Source organism: Toxorhynchites rutilus, chromosome 2, assembly GCF_029784135.1.
Source record: "Toxorhynchites rutilus septentrionalis strain SRP chromosome 2, ASM2978413v1, whole genome shotgun sequence".
NCBI classification, from domain to species: Eukaryota; Metazoa; Arthropoda; class Insecta; order Diptera; family Culicidae; genus Toxorhynchites; species Toxorhynchites rutilus.
In genome coordinates, this window is record NC_073745.1 from 201,678,876 (window position 1) to 201,706,540 (window position 27,665).

Here is a 27,665-nt window from a genome sequence, read left to right on the forward strand (position 1 = left end):
CATAAATAACCGTGTTCTATTAGTCCATCTCTTTTGTTTGATACTCATATTGATGAGGTTTTGAGAAAATATGTAATCCACCATTATGTAGTGGCCGCCATCTTGAATTTATATTTTTCATCAATAACTGTATTTTATTAGTCAAGCTCTTTCATTTGATACTCATACTGACGAGGTTTTAAAAAAAATATGGCGCCATCTTGTAGTGACGGCCATTTTGGAAATCCATTTTTCATGAAGAACTGTATACTAGTCAATCCCTTTCATTTGATACCCATATTGATACGGTTTGGAGAAAACATGTAATCCGCCATTTTGTAGCGGCCGCTATCTTGAAATTACATTTTTCATTAATGACTGTGTTCTACTAGTCAAGCCCTTTCGTTTGATACCCATATTGATGGGGTTCTGAGAGAATATGTAACCCGCCATTTTGTAGCGGCCGCCATCTTGGATTTACATTTTTCATAAATTACTGTATTCTAGTAATCAAGCCCTTTCATTTGATACCCATATTGATAGGATTTTGAAAACATATATATATGGCGCCATCTTGTAGTGGTCATCTTGTGAAAATACAATAAATAATTGAATTGATAAAAAACTTTTGTACCAAACGTGTTTCGATTTAGTCCCGCTACTAATGATACACCCTTAAATAAGTTCTACAAGAATCAATAAATCATTTCTCTCAAATAATTGCAAAGAAAACAAGCGTCCGGATTAAAAAGCAAAAGTGTCCGGATTTCAAAGCATGATTAAAAAAGTGTCCGGATTTAAAATCACGACACGATGCAAGAAACTTCAAATTTTGAACAAATATAACATGATTTAGTGGAATTCTGTGATTCATAACTTAGATGAAGGCCTTCTAATTCTATAGGAACGCTAATTTTTCATGCTATGATATGTCAATATTTTTTAGTAGTTGAAGTTCTATTCGTAAGCGCTTAAGCGTCCGGATTTCGATGCATTACTATACCCCTTTTATTCGTTAAATTGCCCACTTGTTTTACCAAAATTTTCATATCTCAAGATAGTGTTCATCGTGACATTGATAAGCCAATTTCGAAGCTTATTTCGATGGTTGTCGATGAGTAGTGTGTAGCAAATATAGTAAAAACGAGTCCGCAGGCACAATTGTGTCGTTTTGGTCAAAAATTCGTTCAAACTCGTTCGATCTATGAGCATGTGCGTTGTCGTGGTGCAAAATCCATGTGTTATCCTTCCACAAATCTGGCCGTTTGCGTATTTTTCCTCTCAAACGCCTCTTAACACCAAAGTAGCACTTTTTATTGACCGTTTGGCCTACCGTAAGGAATTCCGTCAACATCATATCAAAAATCACCCACCAAAAAAGTTAAGTTGTTCTTAATGACGCTGCAAACAAACTAAATGACAGATCGCGCTCAAAATTTCCATTCAGACCGCTGATAGTAGTACCAACTTAATTATGTTGAGATGGAGAAGTTCATCTAGGAACCTTAGTTGTAAGAAAATAAATATTTTCCCGATTTTCTTAGCTATTCTTTTGGAAATACTTTTCCAAACATAACAAATTCAATAAACCTAATCATCCAGCTTTCAAATGCTTCATTGGAGTTCCAGTAAAATATTTTACTGCAGAGATAATGGATCGTCTGATTTGTGCTGACTATTTTGTTGTATTATTACCAGTGTCTTAGAATATCAGCAAATATTCACGAGTAACGAACATAATTTTATTTCTGTGTTAATTTAATTTTTTTTCAGCTTGAAACACACTGCCCTCCTTATATTGATTTTGTTCATATCGTTGATGCATGAACAAATTTGCTATAATGAATGAATGCGGCATTGAGTGGGGTTCATTACTTCGCTGTTATTTATACTTTGAATATCAAAAGCAACAAATTGATATTCATCACATTCGAAACGATATTCGTTCAGGCATTGATTTTGAGTAAAAATTCAAAAATTTAAAAAATAGTCAGGCTGGACTATTTAGAAAACAAAAACGCCAGAGTTCGATTAAACGAACCTTGCAAGAAATCGCGCAGGATTTTGTTTGGCGAGACGATAACAACGGCATAAATAAAAACCAACCGCACTCAGCTGCCTCAGGTTAAAAGCAAACAACAGCTGATATTCATTTGGCTAAAATGAAATTCAATTCTGGCATCTTGAATAATCAAGATGAATATGACACTGAATGGAAAAATGAACTTCAAAACATATTGAAGAACAAAAGTTCATTTGCTCATATTCACTGGTTGTCTGGATCTGTCATTTTGATTTTCGTTTGGAATATATGGGGTTTCGATGCAACCTAGCCCGAAAATCTATGCATTCGAACTTAGCGAAGATGATTTTTTTCAACACTGATTATTACACTCTATCCAAGTACTATAAGACCATCTTGAATATATTTCGCAGTAACACAAACAGTTAGAATTTCAACAAGATATTATCATACATTGTTGAATGCTTAGAATAAAGTATATTTAACGTCAATTTTGTTCGAAAGAGTCGTTTGTTTATTTAGTGGGCTAAAAATGATAATTTCAGCTGTACATTTTTTATAAGACTACTTCAAAATTCGTAAGTATTATCAATGAAAAAATCAAAACAGTTGGTAGATCTATATGTCAATAGTTGTTAACCTTGCCTTTTCGGTTAATAACCTTGAAAATTAGTGTTGGCATACTATTTACCCAATTCTGCAGATCGGATTTCTCGATATTTTTTCATGTTTCCGAAATTGCGGCCTTGAGTTCATCAACCGTGATGTACTGCTTTCCCTCAGCTTAGAATCCGTGTACTAGGATCTCTCAATGATTTTCAACAGCATTTAAGTCTAGAGAGCGAGCCAGCCGGTCCAATAAATAAAGTTTTTGGCCCTCAATACATTGTTTCGTTTCTTTGTTGGTATGAATAGCGCATTGTTTTGCTTGAATATGAATTTTAGGTGACAATATCTACGCAAAAACGGTAGGAGAGAGGATCCCAGAACATTTATGCAATCCTAACTAGTTATTTTGGAGAATGTGAAAACTACCCTTGAGTTTTCCGGTTGCACAGAGTTACAGTTTTGGGTAGTTTGCCCTATGACTTCACCAGAATCGCGCATAGAGGACACTGACAACCTTTATAACAGTTAGGGAGACAGAGAGGAGGTTACACAGAAACACATACAGACATACATTATGGGGCAAGATATGATCGAGAGGGTGGACTGGGAGGCTGGATGTTGGAAGGGGGTAATGATGAGGCTGGGAAAAGAACTTGGAAGCTTGTCTAGTTCTTTTCCACTGCGATCGCCGAGCTTAAAAGACCTGAAAAACGAAATTGAAAAGTCATAGTCGAAGAAGACGTTGAAAAGTTGAAGTGAAGTTACAAGTTGAAGATAAATTGAAATTAGAGAGGAAAGAGAAAAGACAGTGGGAAAATATTCAAGAAAGAATCAGGTAATTTGAAGAATAGAAGCGAGAGAAAATGTGCTGATTTATCCTCATCTAAAAGGGATCAGGACCCATTTTTAAAGGCTTTTGCCTTGACCGCCATTGCGGATAACCGCATAGAACCAGCCAGCCACGCGGGATCCAGCCCCCGAATCATCAACCAGACGACCAGCGAGGACCAGAGGACTAGTCGGCCGGCCATCACACACGACACACGACACACACACAAACTTGTAAGTGACTAGAAATAAAAAAAGAGATAGTGAATTGAAAAAGAATAGTTGGTTTTAACTTTGTGTTTCCGAAAAAAGTCCAAGTGAGCCGACCTTGGGATCTCCGAATACCACGCCGCTCGAGCTGGCCAGGAAAAAAGGTGTTGGAACCCGCCTCAGACAGTCCCCGTGACCAGACCAGGGAGTAGAGGTCTTGTCGAGGTCCGACTGACCGAGAGTGACCGGTAATAACAGAACCTCATCTAAATCATGCCCGAAACTCTACCAAAGTTCCAGGTGGAAAAATACTGCTAAAACCTCTAGGATCATCCAAATTGCACTTTTGTCACTGAAGATAACTTAGCTATGTGAGAAGTACAAAAAATGCCATATTACATTGAAAAACTTTTCGTTATGGTATATAGCAAAATGTAGCAAAATGTAAGTCGAAGTTGCCGTTGCCGGTGTATGTGAATGTTTGCATAAGAACTACTTGGAAGAATAATTGACGCAACGTGACGGGACGGAACGTGAACGTGACATGGATGTTGTATGTGAATCGCACTTAATTAAGCACTACTTGAGGGATCGTCCAATCCGACGAGCAATTTCTCTGATACCAACATTTTCTTGGTAAAATGCTCCGATTTGTCCTTTTTCTCTCTCCGTGAGCACTTTTCCTTCGAAATTTTCCATATTTAATTATCAAAACAACTAAAACATCAGAAAACGTAACTGATCTTATACAAACTTGACACATGAAAAATACAAAACTATTTGTTTACGCTCAGCGCTTGCACACACACATATGAGAATCATACAGTGTATGGTAGTTACCAATATCAATACACTAGAATATGAATTGAAGCGTTGTTTGTTTACAATGACACAAAGCAGCAAGATAGTCACCTAGTCTTATAGATGTTGGACAGAGTGTAGTCCTATTGAAATCCTTGATAACGCATTTAGCTTCGTGTTCAATTGGTTTGAAGTGAAAATGGCAATGGACAAACTATTCATTTACCCCAAATATATACTGTTAAATATTCTATCCATTTAGAAAGCAGAAGCCATTTCGTCCATGGTTACAGATGGCAATTTTCAGCATACCTAATTCCGCTTTGTCAATAAGTTTTATAAGAGAATTTCATATCCATATTCAGCCATTCCATGTCAAACCAATATAGTGGTTCTCAGAATTTCCTGAAAAGTAGTAATTTTGTTCTTTATCACAAAACATTAGACCAGTATTTTTTTTTTTTCGTTAGGATGACCATTTTCATTTTAGGGTGGTTCGAAAGAATAATTATTTCCAAAAATAACTTTTTTTAAATTCATAACTTTTGAACCACTGAACCGTTTTAGATGATCGACATATCAAATTGAAGCCAATGAGCTATATAAATACTGAACCAGCAAAAAAATGCATTTTGTTTTCGTAATTATTGATTGTAGTCGTTTTTTGTTGTTTTCATGGCTTTGGACTAGAAAGCGCATTTTTTTTATATTTGTTCCTGAAAGCTGAGGATTTTTTACACAATATACAGTACTGGTCAGAATTATAGGCAGTAAGGTTGGTATTATGATGAGCTTGGAATATTTTTCTTCAGTATCAGGTGAATGAAGTACAGTGATATTTTTTAAAGAGTTTATTGATAACAGAAATGAAACGCAGTAGTTCTTGCTCTATTAAAAGTTAACAAAAGGAGTTGGAACTAAGTGTGGTTATAAATGTAGAAAAAAAACCTGGTCATAATTATAGGCAGTTCAATGAACTTCATGAGAATTGAAAACTTTAAGTTTCAATATTTGGCGATATTGCCTCCACGAGCCTTTATAACTCTGTTGATGCGGCTTGGAATGGAATTGACCAGTTTTTGGAAATGGTTTTGTGTGTAATTTCACCAAATATTCATGATGGCTTCTTTGAGTTCAATCCGGTTTCGTATTTGATAATTCTGCAGCTGATTATCCATATCCTTCCAAATGTTCTCAATTGGATTGAGATCTGGACTAGTTGGAGGCCATTCCAGAACAGAAATTTGATAGTTTTGAAACCATTGCATTGATTTCTTGGCCTAATGACAGGGAGCGTTGTCTTGTTGGAAGTACCATTGGTCATCAACACGACCGAAAGTCTCTTCGAGATACGGTTCAAGGACACTGGAGATGGTTTCAATATATCGAGTGGCATTCAATCTTCCTTCATAAGAAATCAATGGACTAATTCCTTTTGAGGAAAAGCAGCCCCACACACTGACAGAACCTCCTCCACCTTGTTGTCGCGTTTGAAAGCTGAATGGTTTGTCACATTCTTCAGCTGTGCGTCTCACAAATACGCGATTTTTTCTGTTGATTACTTCGAAGTGGAACTCATCGCTAAAAGCAACACGACCCCATTGATTTCTGCATGTTTGCATTGAATCTGCATGTTTGCGACACCATTCCAGACGTGTTTTGATTTTCTTTTTATTCCGGAAAGGGCACCGTTTTTGTGTGTAGCTATGTAGTCCGCTGTCATTGAGCCGTCGTCGAACTGTTCGGGCACTTACTTGCTTCCCAACTGCATGACTCCATTCACCGGCCAAAGCACGACTGGATGCTGTTCGGTTCTGCTTGCTCAGTCTTTTCAAATGACGGTCATCAGCCGGGGTGGTCATCCTTTTGCGTCCTTGACCGGGTTCATTCTTGTCTTGTTCCACTTTTGAGCAGATGGGCGACTGACGCGCGCGTTTCTGGATCAACAGACTTGCGACCCAACTCGAATCTTTGAAGACGAACTTTACACTGAATGATCGATGGATCCAACAACAACACACACCAAACACAAAACTAATGTCAGCACTAATACACAAATAAGGGATTTGACAGACTTCAACGTCAGCTTTCCTTTGTTCAACTCAAATTGACGGTTACTGCCTATAATGTTGTCCAAGCTTCAACAGACCTCTGTAAACTTAAAAAGTATAGATTAAAACCCATCTATGCATTTCAATGAAATGCTCAGTGAATAGTCACGTGGACTGAGGATTTTTTACACGACATATCTTGATATCAGAGATGCTATTTTTTCGTTTTTGAGATATGGTTTTTCAAATTTAACATGTTTAAAGTCTTCGTTCAATATTCCTATATGACTAGACTAGACCTATGCGACTAGAATCCAGTCTTCCCACACGTGTGGTATTTTTTTCAAAGAAAGTTGGCTTCCATTTAATATGTCGATCATCTAAATCGGTTCAGTAGTTCAAATGTTATGATTTTTTGCAAAAAGTCATTTTTGAATAAAAGGTGAAGAATTATTTCTTGGACCACCGGTTAACTTTGAAAAATCATATCTCAAAAACGAAAAAATAGCATCTCTGATATCGCCCCTAATAAAAAATACCCTAATAAAAAAATTAAAAAAATCTTCTGATGTATGGACGGCTTGTTAGAAATTGTAAGGACCCAAAATGCGAATAATTGGAATAAATGTGTTTCTACAATCCTCTATCGAAATCAAGCATCGCAATTCCATTTTTCACAATCCATCCATAATATTAACTCTTGTATATTAGTAGACATAAAAAGTACTTACCATGAAAAACACACTTTTGGACACCCGATGGCATGTTTCGATTTCGCACAGATGGTCTTCCAGCACATAGGGATCCAAGTCGACAGTTGTGTAGTCGCTGCCGGTTCCGAAATGGATGTCAACAATCTCGACCTATGTGTGGGGACACAATAGAGAATATTGGAATCAAACCATACCAAAAAAAGAAACAAAAAGTTTAACACGACAATCGGAAAACAATCGTTGTGGCAAACATAGCCTATTTTTTCTCGCAATTACCTCAATTTGTCGATCGTCGTAAACCGACTGTAAATCGGGCCCAATCACTTCCAGCAGCAGCCGCCGTTCCTCTTTGAAGTCTACCGACACCCGGATGTGTCCACAAACAGCAGCACGACGAATTGCATCCCAATGAACGGAACGGAGCACAGAGAAAAAAAATATCGAAAACGGAAGAAAAATGTTACAAACAGTTTGGTTTCCAACAATGGCAGGCATTCGAATGTGTATTTATCCCTGTTCCATGGTATGTGTGGCGGGATAAGGATGAGTGGGTGGGACAATTTTAGCTCCGAGTGTTACCAACGCCAACAGCAACAGTTGAAAAGATTATTTATGTTGGCACCTGAGTTGTGATTTGATATACGATCCTTCAGGAATGAGTAGAAAAGGGACGAATGAATTTATGGGAGCCATTAGATGAATTTATTCGGTATGGTTTGATACGAAATTTCATGTTTGTTTGCAACATCATATTTTTGAAACGGAGACCGATTCGATAAGCAATATTTATGTGGTGTGGAACATGGAAGCTGGAGAAAATTGAACCAAGAACAAATAACCACTTCTCATACTAAAACGGGCATAAGTTTGTCCATAAATTATCCACTGCTCAAATTGCTGCAGTTATCAGCGCACGAAAAGCTGTTTGCCGCAAATGATTAGCTAGGCTAATCCCGTAATTCATAGTGAAATATCACATTTCAGCACCGGATGCTATTCCTCAATGAGCATCCTGCAACCACAGAGCAAGCAGCTGTGTCGTAGTCTCGACACGATACGGGGAGGAAGACAGAAAGTAACGGAGATTAAGCGCAACTAGCGATGTGTGAGTAATTTCTTACCTTCCTTTAAACTTGCGACATAAATCTTGATAATGCGAGGAGATGGCAGCTTCGTTTTCTCGTTGTGATGCCCTCGAAGCGCGTTGAAGATTGCTTCCTCGACTGCAGCAGCCATGATGGTGGTTCTGGGTTTGCACACAGACTCTCGCCTTGCCCTAGCTATCAGTATCACTACCCCCTTTTTTACATTTGCTTTCTAGCGCGTCATAAAACTCTTAGTGGTTTTCCTTATGCTTCTCCTCCCACGTTACTACTTTTTATTCCACGCGGTGGAGATCCTCTACACAAAAGCTTTAATTTCACGCCGTTGTATATTTCATCCCCCTCACTTCAGGATTCGAAGTCTTACGAAGGCAGACTCGACACGTTGACGATATTATTTCGCTTAGAAAGATGCTTGTTTCAAACGACAACGTTTGATGCCGACAAATGCACTAAGGACCGTGGAACCAATGGAAAACGGTGCGGTAGCTACAGGTTGTGATTGCTTCCTCAACTCCTTAACTCTGGTCGATATGTAAGCGTTTTCTTCTGTTGCTTCTGTTTAATGGTCATGATGATGAAAATTGCATCGCATCCGGAGCTGTTATAATGTAAGAGAAATGGGAAGGTAAATTAGTGGGTTTAATATTTATCTTACTTCAGTAAGCTGGTAAGAGAGAAAATGAAACAATAAAGCGAAAGAATTTGATTACCGTTACAGTGGAATTGACTACAGCTCGTGCTGTGTATTATTTATACTTTACTCAAGATCGAATACCAATACTTTCAAGGCTATGTTTGACTGTCTTAAAGAGACAAGCTAGCAACAAGAGTTGTACCCTATCAATCAACTTTGCAAGCAGCTCTTGCTTCATCCTAATTGGATAAGCTGATGTACGAGTATAATGATTATTCAATGAGGCACCCGAGTATCGAGAAAAGCTTTCACTGATTACAGATTAATCCAAATCCATTGGGTGCAAGGGTGGTGTATATAACGAGATTTTCAATCATATTGTTTATACTGAGATGATAAAATTTCTCGATTACTCGAGCTTCGTACTTGTCCCCCGAGACTGGCCGAAAAAAAGGGAAATTGCACAATTATTTTGCATGTTTCGGTGATTAGAATTTTAAATAGACAATAAGCTTCCTATACTCGCGCATAGGTCTGACAGACCGAACATCAATGAGGTGGCTGAATTAAATGACTATCAAAACTGAATGAAGTTAAAGAAAAAATATTTTCTGGAGCTTTTTCACTCAATTATATCTTTTCCTTTGAATAAATGCCAATAATGCCTAAAATACACGATAGCAATGTCACAGAGACGCGCACAGTCCAGAGCACAGGAATTGCGATTTTTCGCGCGAGTATAGGAGTGTTAATGAGGCTAGTCGCGTCCTTTCAATCATCAAAGAAAGGGAAGGAATGTTACTATCATATTCGCGACGGGAGTCACGGCCTCTATAGTGTGACTCCCGTGCAATTATCATGCAAAGGATATATTCCTAACTAGGGATTGTTAACCGGTTTTACCGGTAATACCGGGTCATTTTTCATTACCGAATTACCGGTAGTTTTACAATCAACAACCGGTAAATTTAAATAAAAAAAAAATTAAAGTTTTACATCATAAATAATATTTGCCTTTATGCCACTTTGAAATATTACTCGAGAATCGAAATGAGATCGAAAAAAAATGAAAGGGGTTGTATCTAGTACATGACCGCATAATTTCAACGTAGAAGTACGCAATTACATGATGCAATCCACTTGTTTACCACTTCGAATATTATTTTAGAATACATCGAAACTTTTGTAATAGATTATGATCTTCGTTACAAATAAATTTGATGACCGTCCTTTTACCTTTGGTATGATGCCTGGGACTACAAAAATATGTGAACGGAAGAATTTTCAAACGATCATTGTATTTTACATTTCCCTCTGAAATTATTACGCATCTCATGTTTACGTAGTTCTCGAACCGCGAAAGTTCATTCACCTCTAGCATCTGAAATGATGATTTTTCCAGGCTTTTCAGTTTTACAGTACGTTTTAGGGAAACATATTCCAGTCTACACAACGGTAAGCAAGTACAAAAGTACTTAACACCAAAAAAATACTCCCGACTTGCATGTATTTGCAAAGCGGATTCCCCCAAGCACATTGATTTTGAAGTCTGTGTTGGAGAAACCGTAAATCGGGTCAATCAAAACTTGGCAGTTAGGGCGTTTAGATAACGCTTGACATTTTACAGTTATTCAATTGTTCATCTTATGAAAAATAACATTTTATTAATTGTGATAGACGCGTAGAAATATTTCCTATCAATTGATGCAAACATCTTTCAGATCTGTTAAGAAATGTTCGAGTAATAAGCATTCGAAATACGGGTTAGCACACAAATCGGCAAAACAAATGTATGGAAAAAATTAAGTTCTTCCAGTTTTCATGAATTTAAACCGTTTAGAGATTATCGGATTATAATGTATAGCATATCAAACAAATCTTAGAGAATTTCCGATTCGATTGGTATGCAAATCATTAAAATTCGTTCACAGTGAAAATAGTTATTAAGGTTAACTTTATTTCATAAAAACGTGACCTGTTTTCTGATTTGGCACCCCTCCTGAAAGACGTAGTTCTATGTCAAAAACACAACTGTAAGTGTTGCGCAGATTCTACGATCTCCGAAATTCAGTTCAAAAGTCGGTGCTTGATCAGAAAATGAAACACAGGATACCCTGATTCTGTTGTGGTCAACCACAACTCTCTACTTTCTTTATAAGCGGCAAGATAACGGTTAGCATGACTGCCGAAATACTCGAGAAGAGCATTGTGGATATGGTCGTGAAAAATAGCATCCCGCTAATATTTTTGTCACAACCAGCTTTCATGGCTTTAAACGGGGAAAGGACAATTTTATTTTAACTTGGAATTTATCTTCACAGCATGATCGATAAGAGAGAGTTGCATGGTTATTGAAGAAGCTAACACTACAAAAGTGGATTTGCGTAAATCCGTTAAGAACCGATTTGAATTCGTTGAAATTAATTTGAAACCGTAGTAGATGCAGTTACCGATATGTTCAAGATCTTCCACATGTGTTGCGCCATTCTCACACTCCAGTTGACGATTCATGACAGACTGGATGATCGTTCTGATACTACCTTGTTCGGTAAATATAGTCAAGTTACTATAGCTGCTAGAACCCCGAAAACAGGTGCAATTCTTTAAAAAATTGCAGAGAAAAAAGCAACTTTAGATCAGGCCACTCGCTAAAGGAGTACATATCTTACGATTCAACGACTGATGGAACCTTGAAATTTCATCTATGATCTGGTAAGTAATGAGAATACTTTCCTTACCGAGAATCAGTGGAACAAAGCGATCGATCTGGAGAAGTTCCTGTTTCGACCGTTCAACCTAACTAAAACACTTCGTCTTGAATAACTGACACCTAGAAATTTTATGTTAGAATGAGAAAGTCTGATTTTCCACCTTAGTAAGATAGAATGGCCAATTGGAGTTGGAGTTGTACGGTCCATGGAGCGGGGAGAAAATACACTTCTGGCTTACCCTATATTGTTAGCAGTACAGTAAAACCTGTTTTTGTGCGATTTTCTGTTCTTGTGCGGTTTTTTTTTGCGATTTTTTTGTGCGGTGTATGAAAAGAAGCATATTTGACGAAGTTATTGTTCATTTAGTTTTTTTCGATGGTTTATATGCATTTCAGTGCGAAAAAATGCATATTTGCGTTTCAATTATCCACTTCTCAAATCATTCTCATCAAATGCTCTAAGTTTTTCTAAGTTTTTACATGACATGCAACTAAATGCACAAAACAGCCACGCGCAACCGAAAAGGTAAAGTGTCCCATCGCAAAGCACTTTGAACGGTGAATGGCATGGATTTGAGTTATTTTCTTGGGGGAAATTTTTTATGCGGTCCCTATCTACCGCACAAAAAAAAGATTTTTTCAAAATGTGTACCGAACTCTATTTTTTAAAGCTGCTGGTGAAGTTTTGCACGATTTTTTTCATGCGACTTTTTTTTGTGCGGTCCCTATGCTCCGCACAAAAAAAAAAGGTTTGCATGTAATTCACATCGATCTAAAGAGCAGAATTTGTGAGACATTGGAACAAATGAACAGTTCATTGTTGAACAAGGAGAATGATGAACCTGTCGGCGAATCTTGCATCGATAACACTGAGTCATCATCAGACGGCACAGATTTCGATGCTTACCTGAATATTTTTTTTTTTATACCTTTTTGTTTATTTTAGGCTCATTAGCATTTTAGCTGTAACAGAGCCGAATTTTAATCGTGTACATGTCACATATTTATCATATCTATAATTAGCACATTACACAGTTGCCATTTTTCGGCGTTAGAGTATTCCCTTCTATACCATTGCAAATGGTACAGATTTACACAGTAGCCATTTAGGCGTAAGAGTTTTCTATCTGTTCTTCCATTATCCAGTTAGACTGGACAGCGGAGACAGTTGTTGATCCATTGTTGAGTTATTTATAGAAGAGCAGCCCGATGTTTCTTGCAGAGCAGAGCAGTTGTATGGATGGATGAATCGATCTTATTTCGACCGTGGATCGATCTCCATCGCTGATGATTGTTGCGTGGACGTAATTATTCTGTAACAACACAAAGATGGTCAATAGGGGCCCTGAGTTTTGAACTCACGATCGATCGCTTACTAAGCGAACGCGCAACCAATGTGGCTACGGAGACCCCCATTACCTGAATAATAAAAAAGGCAAAACGACGTCATCTCGGGAAAGAGAATAAGAAGGAAAACCTGCTGCTGAACACCTTTCGAAGTGAAATCCATGATTGTTTGCCAGAGATTGAAAAATATGATCGATCGTGCAAGATGACAGTGCATGAAGTAATTCCAGCGTTTCCTGAGCTCATCATAGAATGAGAACTGTCATGTCAACAACTCAACATTCTGCTTTGAAAATTGTGAAGTCAAATCTTTGAGCCTCAATGAAGAAATATTTGGCTGAAGCAATTCTGTTTTTGCGACCATTCTAAATTTTATTTAAATTATTTATTTGTGAAGGTTCAGTTACATAAGTTTTTTCTTCTTGGATGGCATTAATGTTCCCAGTGAAACTTTTACCTTAAAAACAAAATCACCATTGCGTCATTTTTATTTGTAGTACTTAATTGAGATTTCTATGCCGAAAAACACGCCTTGAATGTATTCTGGAATGGCAAGCTCTAGAATACGCTTGACCGCAGTGCAGTTCAAAATAAATTTTTCTTGACGAAAAATCCTCCGGCATGAACGGAAATCGAACTCAAACCTCCGGCATGATAATGTGTGACTCTATTATATACAATTTTAGACTCGATTATATACAGTTAAAAAAAAAGTTTTATATTTCGAATACGAGGGTCACTATTTATATTTCGGGAATAGGAACAAAAACAAATAGTTAAGCTGCGAATATACTTTTATTGTTTCTCAAAGTACTCGCCACGATGATCGATACACTTTTTCATGCGCTTAAACCAATTTTCAAAGCATTTATTCCAATCGACACGAGCTTTTTTTTTGAGCGATTGTCAAATTATGTGGGATCCAACGTGAACATAATTTTCGCACAACTAAGTGTTCATGTAAAATCGCATATATGCTGGTGGAACTAATGCTTAGGGATGCCTCAATCTCACAATAGGTTACATGACGATCTTGCTTAATCATTTCGTGCACAGCATCGATGTTTTCTGGCACTACAGTTGATTTTGGACGACCTTCACGAAACTCGTCGGACAGCGAACTACGACCACGATTGAATTCACTATACCAGTGATACACAGTGGTTTTTGATGGAGCTTCATCGCCAAAAGTCAAATTAAGTTGATTGACGCACTCTTGTTGTGATAATCCACGTCGAAAGTCGTAAAAAATCATCGCACGAAAACGTTCACGATTCAGTTCCATTTTTTTGCCGAGACCAAACTTTCAACTAAATATAAAATAAACAAATAGCGTCCGTATGACAAAATGTTCTGAGTACGTATATCGTCAAAAATGTCAAACTTTACGATGGAACCGTCAGATGGACTCACATGACATCAGTGTTGCCAATTCCCGAAATATAAATTTCTAGCGAAAAAGAAATGTGTCAACGTTAAAGTGAAAATTAACTGGCTATTCGTGAAGTGAAAATCGTGATTTGATAAATTTTAGTTGAAGATTCACCAGGAATTGTTTAAACTAAAATTGCAGCGGAATTAAAAAAGATAAATGTTGGGTGTCAAAAAACAAACTGTAGAGCAGGTAGAGAGCTTTCATTTGGTTGATAGAAACATTGAAGGGTATTATGTATTTTTTGGATAAAGTTAGAAGTCTCACAACTGTATACTGTATAAAATGTTCTTATCTTTCAAATGGGAGCAACATAATTGTCCTACGCAGCGTAATTTTTGAATTAGAGCCAGTTTAATGAGGAAATACACTATGAACACAATAAAAGTATGTGATTTTCGCGATTTTTTTCAACGAGAAAATAAATTACTCTGATTTATCTGATATCATAGTACAAAAAAAAAAAACCGGTGTCGATTGGACTGTCCCCTGAATAGCTGCAACAGGTTTGTTGAATCCTTGCAGCCAAAACCTTGTAAATTGGTGGGAGTTCCACAAGTTGTTCTAGCGGACCGATTTCACCAATGTTTTCTATGTAATCTTGGATATAGTTCCTGTCATCGTACGTATTGATTTATCAAAATATTGATTTTTAACGAAATGGCGATTTTTTGTAAAAAAAATGGAGTTTTGGCCTCAAAAATCGAGACAAAAAATTCACAAAAGTTTAATTTTTCAAAATTAACTTAAAACTTTCTTTTGTATTTTGTGTGAAGCCACTCAAGCATCTTTCCAGTAACCGGGGGGCGATCTGGCGTAGATGTAACTTACATACCTCTCACGCTAAAGGTCACGAGTTCAAATCTCACTCTCGACATTCTTCCGAAATGGAAGGCAAAAAATGACGAACCAGCAAAAAGCGTTGAAAGTCACTATAATAAAGAAAAAAAATCTTTCCAGTAAGTCATCATGATTTAGCTCCTTTTTAGTTTAGGCATTCAAGAATATATCCTAGAAAGGACTTTTCGAAGATTCTATTATGTACCGAATTAGAGCCATTTTTGTGACCTGGTACAGTCATAACAATAAACTTCAAACGAGTTTTTCTCGAAACAGTTTTTTTTCAAACTTGCTTACCCAATATTTCAAGTTCTACTGAACCGATTCATGTCGAATTAATATAAATACAATCTACATGCATCTCTTTATCGCATAAATCAATAAAAAGTGATAATTTTTCAATTTCATTATTATAAAAAAAAAATCGGGAAACGTAAGAAAAAACGTTGTAAATCGCATTTTTTTTCAAACGGACACTCTTTTTGTCAAAAAAAAAACATGTTTTTGACTTGTCCGAAGTTCATGCGATAGAGGCATCTTCACTGATTCAGAATGTGTTCGTTTTTCTTGTTTCAGATAACCAGAAGGGCTGGAATCGTATACGCCATGGCACAACTTTTTTTTGAACCCCCTTACTTCATAAGCTTGTAACTATTCTAATTATGAATATTTTTCTCCCGTTCAATTTTTGTTTTATTACTAAACGAAAGATAAACAAATAATGGTATAGCAGACACTAAAAATTTTCTTTGTTTTTAAGAAAAGTATTTTATGACTTTATTCAAAAACCGAAAAATATATGTATAAAAAACAAATAAAAAATATTTTTTAACTTGATTATATACAGGAATCGATTATATACAGTGACAAGAAATCGCAGACTATATATAATCAAGTGCATGCTGTATATATCAACATTTTCCTTAACTCTAAGGTTAATAAGGTAGGAAGCCGATTAATAATATTCACATCAATGTTGCCGCCTTCAAAACAGTCTCCATTTAGATAGTAAGGTAAATGATGTTGATTTGTCCAGTCGAAAATATGATCTTGGTTTGTCCACTTTTCAGCGCAGTAGTCAATTCAGGTATTCAATTGTTTTAAAACATATAAATAATAGTTTTATAGGATTTTTTACGAATTCACATTATTTAAAGGTTTGTAACATCCACCTTCTATTGGTGTCTAAGCGTCCCTCATTTGAGCTAACTTTTAATCAATTGCCAGATGATTATTTGGTACGTATTCAGACCTTTTTGGGATTACAAAACTTACACATATTGTAAACATCATGCTTGCACACCATTTGTATCAGATTTATATATCTGAATCATGTAATTTATGCATCTCGATGACCTCAATTTTGATCATGGTTTGTCAGATTCACTGATATTGATTTGTCCACATGGTTACTATGGTAATCGCTTGGCGCGCTGCAGTTTGTTTGTTTTGTTTTGTTTTCCTCGCGCGAAACAGAAATAAAGTTTCTGTGTGTTGTTCACCTATGTTAAAATGCCTAAGAAAAGACAATATTCTGAAGAAAGCCTAAATTATAAATGGATCAATATGATGACAGTAAACTCCAGCAATGAAAAATGCAACATCTAGTTTAAAAATCGAAATTTTTTCATTCAAAAATAGTGATTTCTAAAACCGGGCAACCCATGATCATAATTCCGTTTTGAAGAAAATCGTTAAAAAACATAAAAAATTGAACACGCCTTATGGTATTATTAGCAACTAGAGACTTGGGGCCTCAGTGTCATTCTGCGGACTGCCTATTGGACTCAGGAGTGTGGTAATGGATCCACATTTCATCCATTGTCATAAAACGTCGAAAGAAGTCCATTCAATTACGCTTCCACAACACAAAGTCAGCTGTTGAATCATCAACGCGCCCTCGTTTTTTGGTCGAAGGTTGAAACGAGCATAATTGTTTAAGTTCAGAATTTAGAGTTTATGTAGATTCGACGCCTAGTAGTAGACAACCTATATGGAATCAGACTTAAGTATTAAATCGATGTAGACTCCATATTTCAAAAATGAGGCGGCGGGTATTATTTAGGTCACGAACAATATTCGTGAAACCGGAAGCAGTAAGGAAAAAGGACAGAGAATAACATTCTAGAATATTCGATAGGTTTCGAATTCACGAAACAAAACCCCATCGATCTTTTCCTTCTGAGCCACCGAGCGAATCAGTTTGATTTTTTTGATGGTAATATTTCAATAGTTGTTTTTTGGTGAGACAATAAGGATACATGAAAAGATCTTGATAGTCATTGAAAAACAAAATCTTTTTTTAAACACAAGTTTTGTGTAACGAAATATTTCTGTTCTAGCAATAGGATCAATTTACTAATTTTGTTTTAAGAATACGGTTCCAGCAGCTTTCCTGAAACCCCTAGAAAACGGTGATTTTTATATATAAAAAAGGATTTCTTTCTGTCTGTCTGTCTGACTCTTATGAACTCGGAAACTACTGAACCGATCGACATGAAAATTGGTATGTAAGGAGGATTTGGGGTCGGGGAAGGTTCTTATGATACTTCGAGACCCCTCCCCCTCTCTAAGAGGGGGCTGTCATTGAAGTAAAACACAAACTTCTGCATAACTCGAGAACTAAACAAGCAAATGGAGCCAAACCTGGGATGTGAGGGTGTTTGGGTACAAAAAATGTTTCTATGATGGTATGACACCCCTTCCTTCTCTGACAAAGATAGGGGGTCACATAAAAATAATGTACTTATTTCAACCAAACATGACTATGAACTCTGAAGGAAAATGGGAAAATTCGAAAAATTCAATTCGCATGTGTTCTACAATAGCATATTGACAAGCGTTGTTGGTCCATTTGATGTTTTCGGTAATGAAATTGATCTTCGTTCGAAAGTGGAAATGGATTTTAATGTGGTAAAACGCACCCCTATATCGTCTTCTATCTGTATAAATGAAAATAGATCGCCAAATATATAGATAAGAGCAAAACTCGAGACAGCAATTGTCCGTTTTAGGGCTGCCTTAATTCTATGATATTTTCGGTATCAAACATTTATTTCATGTAACGGAGAAACATGTTATTTGCAAGTGGATGAAAAATCGAGAATTGTGTCTGAAAATAATCTGATATTATAATGATATTATTGGTAGAAGTACTGAAATTTTATAGTAAAAAATAATTTTAAAGGGTAGGTTAGAAGATCAATCAATGTACAGTTCTACGATTGGACCCATGAACGTGCGCTTAGTAAGAAAACGTGGATTTGATAACGAAAAAAAAATTTTGGGCGGGACGAAGTTTGCCGGGTCAGCTAGTATGAAATAAAACATTTTTAGGGGAACAAACTAGGGATTTAAAAATACAATTGAATCGTTTGTTTGAGAAACCCCCTAAGGCCGTTTGACGAACTTGCGAGAAAACGACAAAAAAACTGTTTTTCTCACAATTTTGGCCTGGTCCTTCTATTTGTTTGTATCAGGTTCGGTTACTACACCCAAAGCATATAATGTTAAACCACTTTTTCATTAATATAACAGTTTAAGTTCAAAATATAACGTTTTGAAGTTGGTGGGGTTTTCTCAAACAAACGAGAAATCAGTGACAAATTGGTTTGGTTTGGGTTCTAAACCCAAACCAAACCAATTGTGATTCAATTCAATTTTATGTACCTTCAATATTCATAATACGAGGGTCACTATTTATATTTCGGGAATAGGAACAAAACCAAATAGTTAAGCTGCGAATATATTTTTATTGTTTTTCAAAGTACTCGCTACGATCATCGATACACTTTTGCATGCGCTTAAACCAATTTTCAAAGCATTTATTCCAATCGACACGAGCCTTTTTTTTGAGCGATTGTCAAATTATGTGGGATCCAACGTGAACATAATTTTCGCACAACTAAGTGTTCATGTAAAATCGCATATATGCTGGTGGAACTAATGCTTAGGGATGCCTCAATCTCACAATAGGTTACATGACGATCTTGCTTAATCATTTCGTGCACAGCATCGATGTTTTCTGGCACTACAGTCGATTTTGGACGACCTTCACGAAACTCGTCGGACAGCGAACTACGACCACGATTGAATTCACTATACCAGCGATACACAGTGGTTTTTGATGGAGCTTCATCGCCAAAAGTCAAATTAAGTTGATTGACGCACTCTTGTTGTGATAATCCACGTCGAAAGTCGTAAAAAATCATCGCACGAAAATGTTCACGATTCAGTTCCATTTTTTTGCCGAGACCAAAATTTCAACTAAATATAAAATAAACAAATAGCGTCCGTATGACAAAATGTTCTGAGTACGTATATCGTCAAAAATGTCAAACTTTACGATGGAACCGTCAGATGGACTCACATGACATCAGTGTTGCCAATTCCCGAATAATAAATAGTGACCCTCGTACTCATACCAAGTAAGAATGGGATTGTTTATCATCATCAGAAGACATTTCGATTGAGTTGAGATGCGCATGCTTCTTACGGCATCGGTAAACAATGAATGAATTTGTATATGAAATTTTATTTTAAACCCCAATTAAAGGGGGTTCGTAGAACTAACTTTTTCTGATTTTTTTATAATCGATGTAGGTGCCCTCAAGGACTCAAAACTGCCAAAAAGTGGATTTCAATTAATCTATATAGCCTTCTGGCTCCGTGTCCGGATCTACTTTTACATCCGCAACTTGAAGTCGGTGCATCGGTTGAATCCCCTGCAGTGGCCTATCGCCTCGTGGTTGCGTACCACTATAGGTCATTCTGGAGTGCGTTGGTCTTCGGTGAGGAAGGTCGGTCCCACGGCTGCCGTACGCTACAAGCGGCAATGCTTCACCGTGATTTGCCTCAGTCAAGAGAAAAATTCGCCAACGAAAAATGTCATGAAACTTCATATGCCCTAGAAAGGACTTATCGAAAATCATATTATTTACCGAGTTAGAGCCATTTTAGTGATGCAATTTCTAACCTGGTACGGCCATAACGATGAACTTTAAACGCGTTTTTCTCGAAACTAGTTTTTTTTTTCAAACTGGCGTACACGATATCTCAAGTTGTACTGAACCGATTCATGTCAAATTTATATGAATAAAATCTGCAGGCATCTCTCTATCGCATGAAACTCTAAAAATTATATTTTTAAAATTATACTGTTTTTAAAAAATTGGAAAACGTAAGAAAAAACGTTTTAAACCGCATTTTGTTTTTAAAACGGCCGCCATTTTGTCAAAAAAGATATTTTTGACTTGTCCGAGGTTCATGCGATAGCGACATCTTTATTGATTCGGAATATGTTCGATTTTTTGGTTTCAGATAACCAGAAGGACTGGAATCGTGTACGCCATGACTCAGCTTATTTTTGAACCCTCTCACTTCGTCAGCTCTTAATTATTCTAGTTATGAATATTTTCTCTCCGTTCAATTTTCGTTTTATCGTCAAAAAATCGATGAACGAATAATGGTATAATGTATAGTAAAAATATTCTTCGTTTTATTTTTACGGAGCTCGAAAAAACGTCCAAATTTTGTGTCTCTACACTAGAATACCCTCTTAAGCAGGTAATTTCAACATAAAAATATAAGCATAAATGCCAGGACAACGTGAAAAGAATTGATAAAAAATGGTAATCATGTATTTACCAGCGCAGCGCAATGTTTATCATGAATTTATTATTTCGTGATGAAATTTATTGTGAGGTCAACGTAATGCGGGCGAAGTCCCCATTTAACGAGGATAAGGAACCGAGGCGACACTAAGCCGCCGAGAAGACGCAATCCGAGTCGGCCGCCGACCCGCCGTCGGAAGCTGCGGCCTCTCGCAAGCAAACCTGTGTTCCACCGATTGCCCGGTTTGTTTGAAACATAGGAGACGATCCTTTAGTTAGGCCCGACAGAGCGTTAGCGTCGGACGGCATACGTTTACCTGGTGCATTAGGGTCGGCGGTCAACTCGGATTGCATCACCTTGTGGGCTTGAGACCGCGTTGGTTCCTCATCCTCGTTAGATGGGGACTTCTCTCCCATCTCAGTATAAATTCTATTACGAAACAATAAATTCATAACATAAATTACACTTCAGTGCCATAATACGTATGTACCAAAATTGTTAGCTCTTTTAAGTGAACGGGCTGCGTCATCCACATAAATAGATAAATTTCATAATACATTATAAAACTGCATTCTTTCACTTTTTTTTTTATTCTGAATAGGATTTTATCCAACGCCGCTATTTCCCAAATTGCACTACCCACGAAAAATACGAACATTTTGGGTGGAAATGAACGTACAAGACAACTATGATCTTCATATAACACTCATCAGAAATAAATATACAAATACTTCCTATTAATAAAATTTGCGTATTATTCGAATATATCCTTCTTTTGAGTAAGTCTAGCATTTGGGTAGACATTACATTCGGGTAGCTGTCGCATTCGGATATTTGTTACTTTCGGGTGAATGTCTTTCGGGTGAGTGGGTTTCGGGTAAACACGACACAATCGTTCAAACTACTAACTATAATGGGTTATTTGTAAACAAACGATTTAAATAAACATAATACCGCTGGGATAAAATAAAGAACTATCTAAAAACTACTAAAAGTTATAATTAAAGATAAGTATGATATCACACGCATTGAACATTATTAGATTACACTCATTGCGCGAATAACATACTGCCGTCGGTACATAATTATGTCTGGTATTATTGCCGCCAGATAGTGATGTGAATTGCAAATGTAATTCTTCTATCCATGAACGAATACGTGAAGCTCCATATAGATTATTCTCGTTGCTCCAGCTAGTAATTGTGCATAGTGCTGCTCACAGCTGCCTCAGTTCAGATCAGGCGAGGAGATTGCAAGCAGAAGGGTGGAAAACTTTTCCCAACCGCAGTAAAGTAATTGAGTAACATAGTACCATAGCCGCTTACATAGCTGCGATGGGTTTGGATGCAGATTGGCAGCACATGCTCGTTGAATTGAAGTAAGCTGCTGCTGGATACTGAATGTAATTTGTGATGAAAAATCGAACTTAGCAAGTTTGAGAGGCTTCAGTGTAGTGCAACTATTTGCAATGGAACATTATTTTTTTTTTAATCCTTCTTATATTCAGTGGAACACCCACGCACAAAAAAACACATTTTTCACATTCGTTTATCATGTGTGTTGATCAATACCAATATCAATCAGCAAACATGTCACGCTGTTTTCACCCGGTTCCATATCCTATCGTTTCATATTTATTACAATTCTACCACTCACTGGGGATAATTAATTACGTAATATCCCCCCGATTGCACCACGGCAAGCAATCTTTCTGCCATTCTATTTTGTGTGAGCTGGTGCCGAGACGGAGGTGTTGGAATTTTATCGCCGTCTAACGGTCCATTGAGAGCAGCGCTACATAAAAGTTATTATTAATCTTCTTCAACTGTCAAAACATCTCCTACAATCGAAACCCGATGAACTCCGGGTGTTATGGATGGATTGGAGATTCGCTCGCCTGGAGGCAACCGCATCTTTCTTTCACCAAACCCCAGCCCGATCTTTCCGGTGGGGCGTGGGAAAGCGCGCGAAGAAATGGCCACGATTAACGAACCTCTACGGAAACCGGATAAATGAGAAATATTGCCGCGAGATGAAATATCTTCGACCGTCAGTGCGAAAGATATTTTCAGTGGGCTGTCTACGGCTCAAAAGCGAGGGAAGGATTGAAAAGCACAGAGCACAACACAATGGCGTATAGTAGAGTAAGCAAGGACCTCAAAACAGCTTTTATTGTTGCTTTGTTTTCGCAGCTTGGTTGAGCAACTTAAGTTGAAGATATGAATTTATATTTCAACAGTTAATGTGGCGGAAGAGATAGACATAATCGATGGGCATCATCGTTTGTGTAGCATTCAATTCCCTTTATTCGTCGGCATTTGTTTGGAATGTTTAACAGCTAATATAACAGAAATGGTTGGTTATCTTGAGACAACTTTTTCAATATGGGATATCGTAAAAACAAAAAGTACAGCTTTTTATGAGTAAAAATTTTCAAATTTAACTGGATTACGTTAATAGTGTAGAAAACTTATTTTGCGTCTTCGTTATCTTCGTCCTCTTGGATGACACAATGACACACGTTCCCAGTGGAACTTTTGCCGTCTCAACGTAAATATTACTTGCCCACATAATCAAAATCTTTAACTATCCGCTTGTGAGTTGGCTGCACTGTTAAATTATCTCAATACTTAATACTGAAAAAAGAGAACCCTGTTCATAATGCAAAACGCAACAGTGCTGGCGCAACTCTCTGTTGGGACGACGACATCCCGTTTCCATATTTCTCACCTTAGCGTTCCTTCAAAAATAGTTTTCTCCCTAACCTCAAATAAACCACTAGTAAACTAGCATTTGTAGCGTTTCCTTCTGGAGCCGTGAACTACAATAAGTTCGTCCGGAGCGAACTTGTTCTAGTAGTTTATCTTACAAACGAATAGTTGCAATATCCGCTAGATGAGCTCTTCGAAGTCGATAAGAAAATCATCTTTTCAGCTGAGTGCGACAAGGCCTTCTCCACGTTGAATGTTCAACTCAGATTTTTTTTTGTGACGCCCTACAACCCACAACGTAAGAGAGTGGCAGCAGCCGATGCGTTCATGTTTGTAGCTGGGGCTACCATCAGTCCGAAGCTCCCAGATGGATCGATGAAAATCGTGCAAGACGCTTCCAGAGCATTGAATGCCACCGACTAAGTCTGCAGTCAGCCACACGGTGAGGAAATGATTTGATCCAGTTCCACATAATAAGTGTGGCAACAAACCGATCACACTCCACTTCTGGGGATCGTCGTTTAGAAGAACTGCGTTCCAATTTATACGGCAAATCGGCTGCAACGTTGGGTACTCAATTCATTGATATACGACTCCGACCTCTTATACGTGTACACGACGAAGTTTTCTAAAACGTATATCCAGTCAATCAACAAATCAAGCTGAAAGAAGACTTCGTCGTTGCGAGCTTAATCGGGGCGAATAGTGCAAGATCGGTAGCATTGGATGCCGTTATTGCACTTCATCTCCAATGACAGAACAGTGCAGCGCGCCACCCGTTCCGAAACTGTTCTCAGCAATGTCTCTGGTTTCGTCCAGCGAGAATGTCCGCAGTCAAATATGTCCATTAGAGACCAATCAGAGAGATCAGAGTGGTTCGCTCTTCATGGTCATCATGCACCCTCGATGTTTGTAGAACGGTTAGTGGATATCGACTGCGTTGTCTATGCCATCTTCATCGTGGTTGTCCGGTAATCCAACGCAAGATAGCGATCGCGCGTAGCTCCGTTACCTGGCCATCGGTCGTCTCGGATATGGCTGCGCATATCAAAACGAGCCGTCACTGCGCTGCTGCAGTCGAAAGTCCGCACAAAGCATCTTCCCTGGTAAACGATTCCATGGTAGCGCTTTAACATCGACTACCCCTTGTTTTTCGTTGATTATTGCATCATGTGAGTCGAAATCATCAGAATGGAATAGAGGCGAATGAACTGGAAAGTTTAAAGCCTCTTTAAAACAAAGAAAAAGATGATCAGAATGGAATCGAACAAAGCCTCTGGAGTCCTTTGGAGCCTCTCCGCTCGCCTTGTCACTTGTCAACAACGGTATGAAGTTCACGATCACCGAGTTCACACAGTTATGCTTCGAAAATGATGTCGATCCCGTTAAAACGGCACTGTTTTATCTGTGGTCCTACGCTGAGCGACTTATATACATATTCAAGAGAGTGATCGAGAGAATTCTAGAGGGGAGAGAATGAATCCAGGACGCATTGGATACTTTTCTGCTGACTTACCGAACAACCTCGAAAGTGTCGGAACCAGAAGGTTCCGAAGGCATGTTTGAGCGTAGAATAAGGATCATTATGATGTGCTCCCGTGGCCGAGTGCTTAGCGTCACACCTATTGTGACTCACCAATTTACCCGTCAGAGCTACCATCTGTTACACGGTGGGTTCGACATCATTCTCCTCCCGTGTAGTTCCAGTATGACCCAGACTCATTCGCGTAGACATTTCTTGGAGATTCGCCAAACAGCTTTCGTAGGAATGGTATACGAGAACGCTGTCGCATTTCATTGAGCACATTTTGTTGTGCGTATGTAGAAAGCTGTAGTGGTAGATGTTAGCGAGGCATCCCCTATTCGGCTGTTCATGCGCATCACTCCTGCATCGTCTATGTACGGTGCCAGAGTTGACTATACAGTAGAACCCCGATCATCCGCGGAATAGTCTAGCTTACACCGAATAACGAAAATCGCGGATAACCCCATAAAGCACTAGAAACACGAAAAAAAAGATATTTTATAGATAGATATGTTTTATCTATACAGTAATCATTAAACTATCCATCTAGATTAATCTAAAAGGTCGTGTACACCAGTGGTCAGATAATGTGAAAGTCATGACCAAGACAAAAATGTATGAGTTTATCACTCACTGACAAATTCCGGGAAGGCCTATGGATTTACTAAGGAACTTGCTGTCGCGCATCGCACACCGCGGATAATCGGGGTTATACTTTACTTATACGGGATTTCATTGAACTCGATGCGACGTTTTGCAGCCATGTACATTCTCCAGGATAGTACTTTATTTGTATCTGTCAAAGCAGGTTTTCGGCTTCACGATACTTATAACTAGATACCCAAGGAAGAAGCTGCTTTCGTTTGTACCTTTTGTTTGTTCTCAGCAGAAATCTGCGGTAGAATGCAGTACATCGGAAAACTTACATCGTCGTGCTTCCAAAAAGTCCCGTCTCGAACCAAACCTTAAGACGCGTCCACATTACGCCAATCGGCCCTGGCCGCCCGGTAAAGCCGACTAAATGTGGACGTACCGCCCGGGCTTGCCGACATGCCGAAAACCGACTCGAATCAACCCGAACCCAACCCGAAACAAGTGGGTCCGGTTCGAGAAAGCCGAAACAAAACAAAACGAAGTAAACTAGCGTTGACGACATTGTGCTTCGTGTTTTCGTAATGACTTCGTGCATCCGATGGGGCTTCGGCTTCGTGCACCCGATGGGGCGTCCACATTACATAACGAACCGAATATGCCGCCTGGTACAGGCCGATCGGCATCATTCGGCATAATGTGGACGCGCCTTTAATCGTTATGTGTTACTCCCCACAATTTTTCTGGAACGAGTGTCGACCCCTGCTGCTGATTTTACGGTGATGATAGCCTCCTCGATGCAAAAGAATTTCTTCATCGGTTTGTGTTGTTCTCGTTTCTCCATAACTCGGAATTATGATGCAGGTACAGACTAAGAACTGACCCACACCAGAACTTCTACCAAAGATATACCAGCTCAGCCTTGTTTTTGCTGCCACTGGGTCGATCTTGGTGAATTTTAAAAGTAGAACGTAGTCACGCATGTTCCAGAGTGGATAAACTAATAGATTAATCGTAACATTGGATGACGGAGAAGTAATGGATCCCGATGAAATAGCCACGTTCCCGGAAACACATAACTGCTCGTTCCGCAGTCATTCGCCATAGGATCCCCTAGCATTACAAAAAAACTTGTCGAAATTAACTGAGGAACTGTAATTGCCGTTGAGTAATCTATTGTAACAGTAAAGGAAATGTTCGAGACCTCTGTTTGTTGCAGTGATTCAATTGAATCAAATCGATTTCGCGAGAACTGAGAGGTAGGAGTATAATTCGGCTGTACTTGTCCAGAACGAACTGTAAACCAAACGTTAAGTGGGGATCCATGAACGCTGCTTGCACGGAAGCATTGATTTGCGAGAACAACGTTGGAATCGCTGCATGCTGGATACCCCGCTGGCCATAAAGTGGCAGAACCTGTGTCGATGAATTATCCCTACCCTGTTCTCTACTCAACCATTCCTGTACTTTCTCATGGCTCGTCTCGCTGCTTGCATTACTCTCCCTACTGGTGCCGACATTAGACTTAGCTCATTCTTTCATTTTTTTTCATCGATGGAAAGTGTTACTACAATGGGATGAACAAGGTTTACGACTCGAAACCTTCTATAACCCTGCAGTTATCGCATATCCACCTTCAGTCAAGATCTCCGATTGAATCGGTCACTCCGACATAGTCAAAATGGAATCAAACCGGTCGCACCTACCGCATGTGTGATTATTGTTCGGATTAACGTTAAATTTCATCTTCTGGTGTGGCAGTCAAATAGAATCTATAAAAAAAATGTTGGCGTGAAATGGACTGGATGAGAAAATCTCAAACAAGTCTACTAGCAGTCGCTACTGTTCAAGAAGCTAAAAGCTGAAATATATATATTAGGCTGTCAAAAAAGTCCTGCGGTACTTTTTTTGAATTTTCATTTGTTCATAAAATTAGTTACAA

At 38.2% G+C, this 27,665-nt stretch overlaps 1 protein-coding gene across 6 annotated transcripts in view; it reads right to left on the reverse strand.

Moving 5' to 3' along the window:
* The window catches only part of LOC129765694 (protein qui-1), a 206,995-nt gene that overhangs the window by 114,100 nt on the left and 65,230 nt on the right, over positions 1-27,665 (reverse strand). For all 6 annotated transcript variants that reach the window (XM_055766108.1, XM_055766112.1, XM_055766111.1 and 3 more), the window contains exons 2-4: positions 8,336-8,918; positions 7,491-7,570; positions 7,233-7,364 (exon numbers count right to left, since the gene is read on the reverse strand). In XM_055766108.1, coding sequence (XP_055622083.1) covers positions 7,233-7,364; positions 7,491-7,570; positions 8,336-8,450 — 327 coding nt within the window. In that variant the 5' untranslated portion in view covers positions 8,451-8,918. The remainder of the gene's footprint in view (positions 1-7,232; positions 7,365-7,490; positions 7,571-8,335; positions 8,919-27,665) is intronic.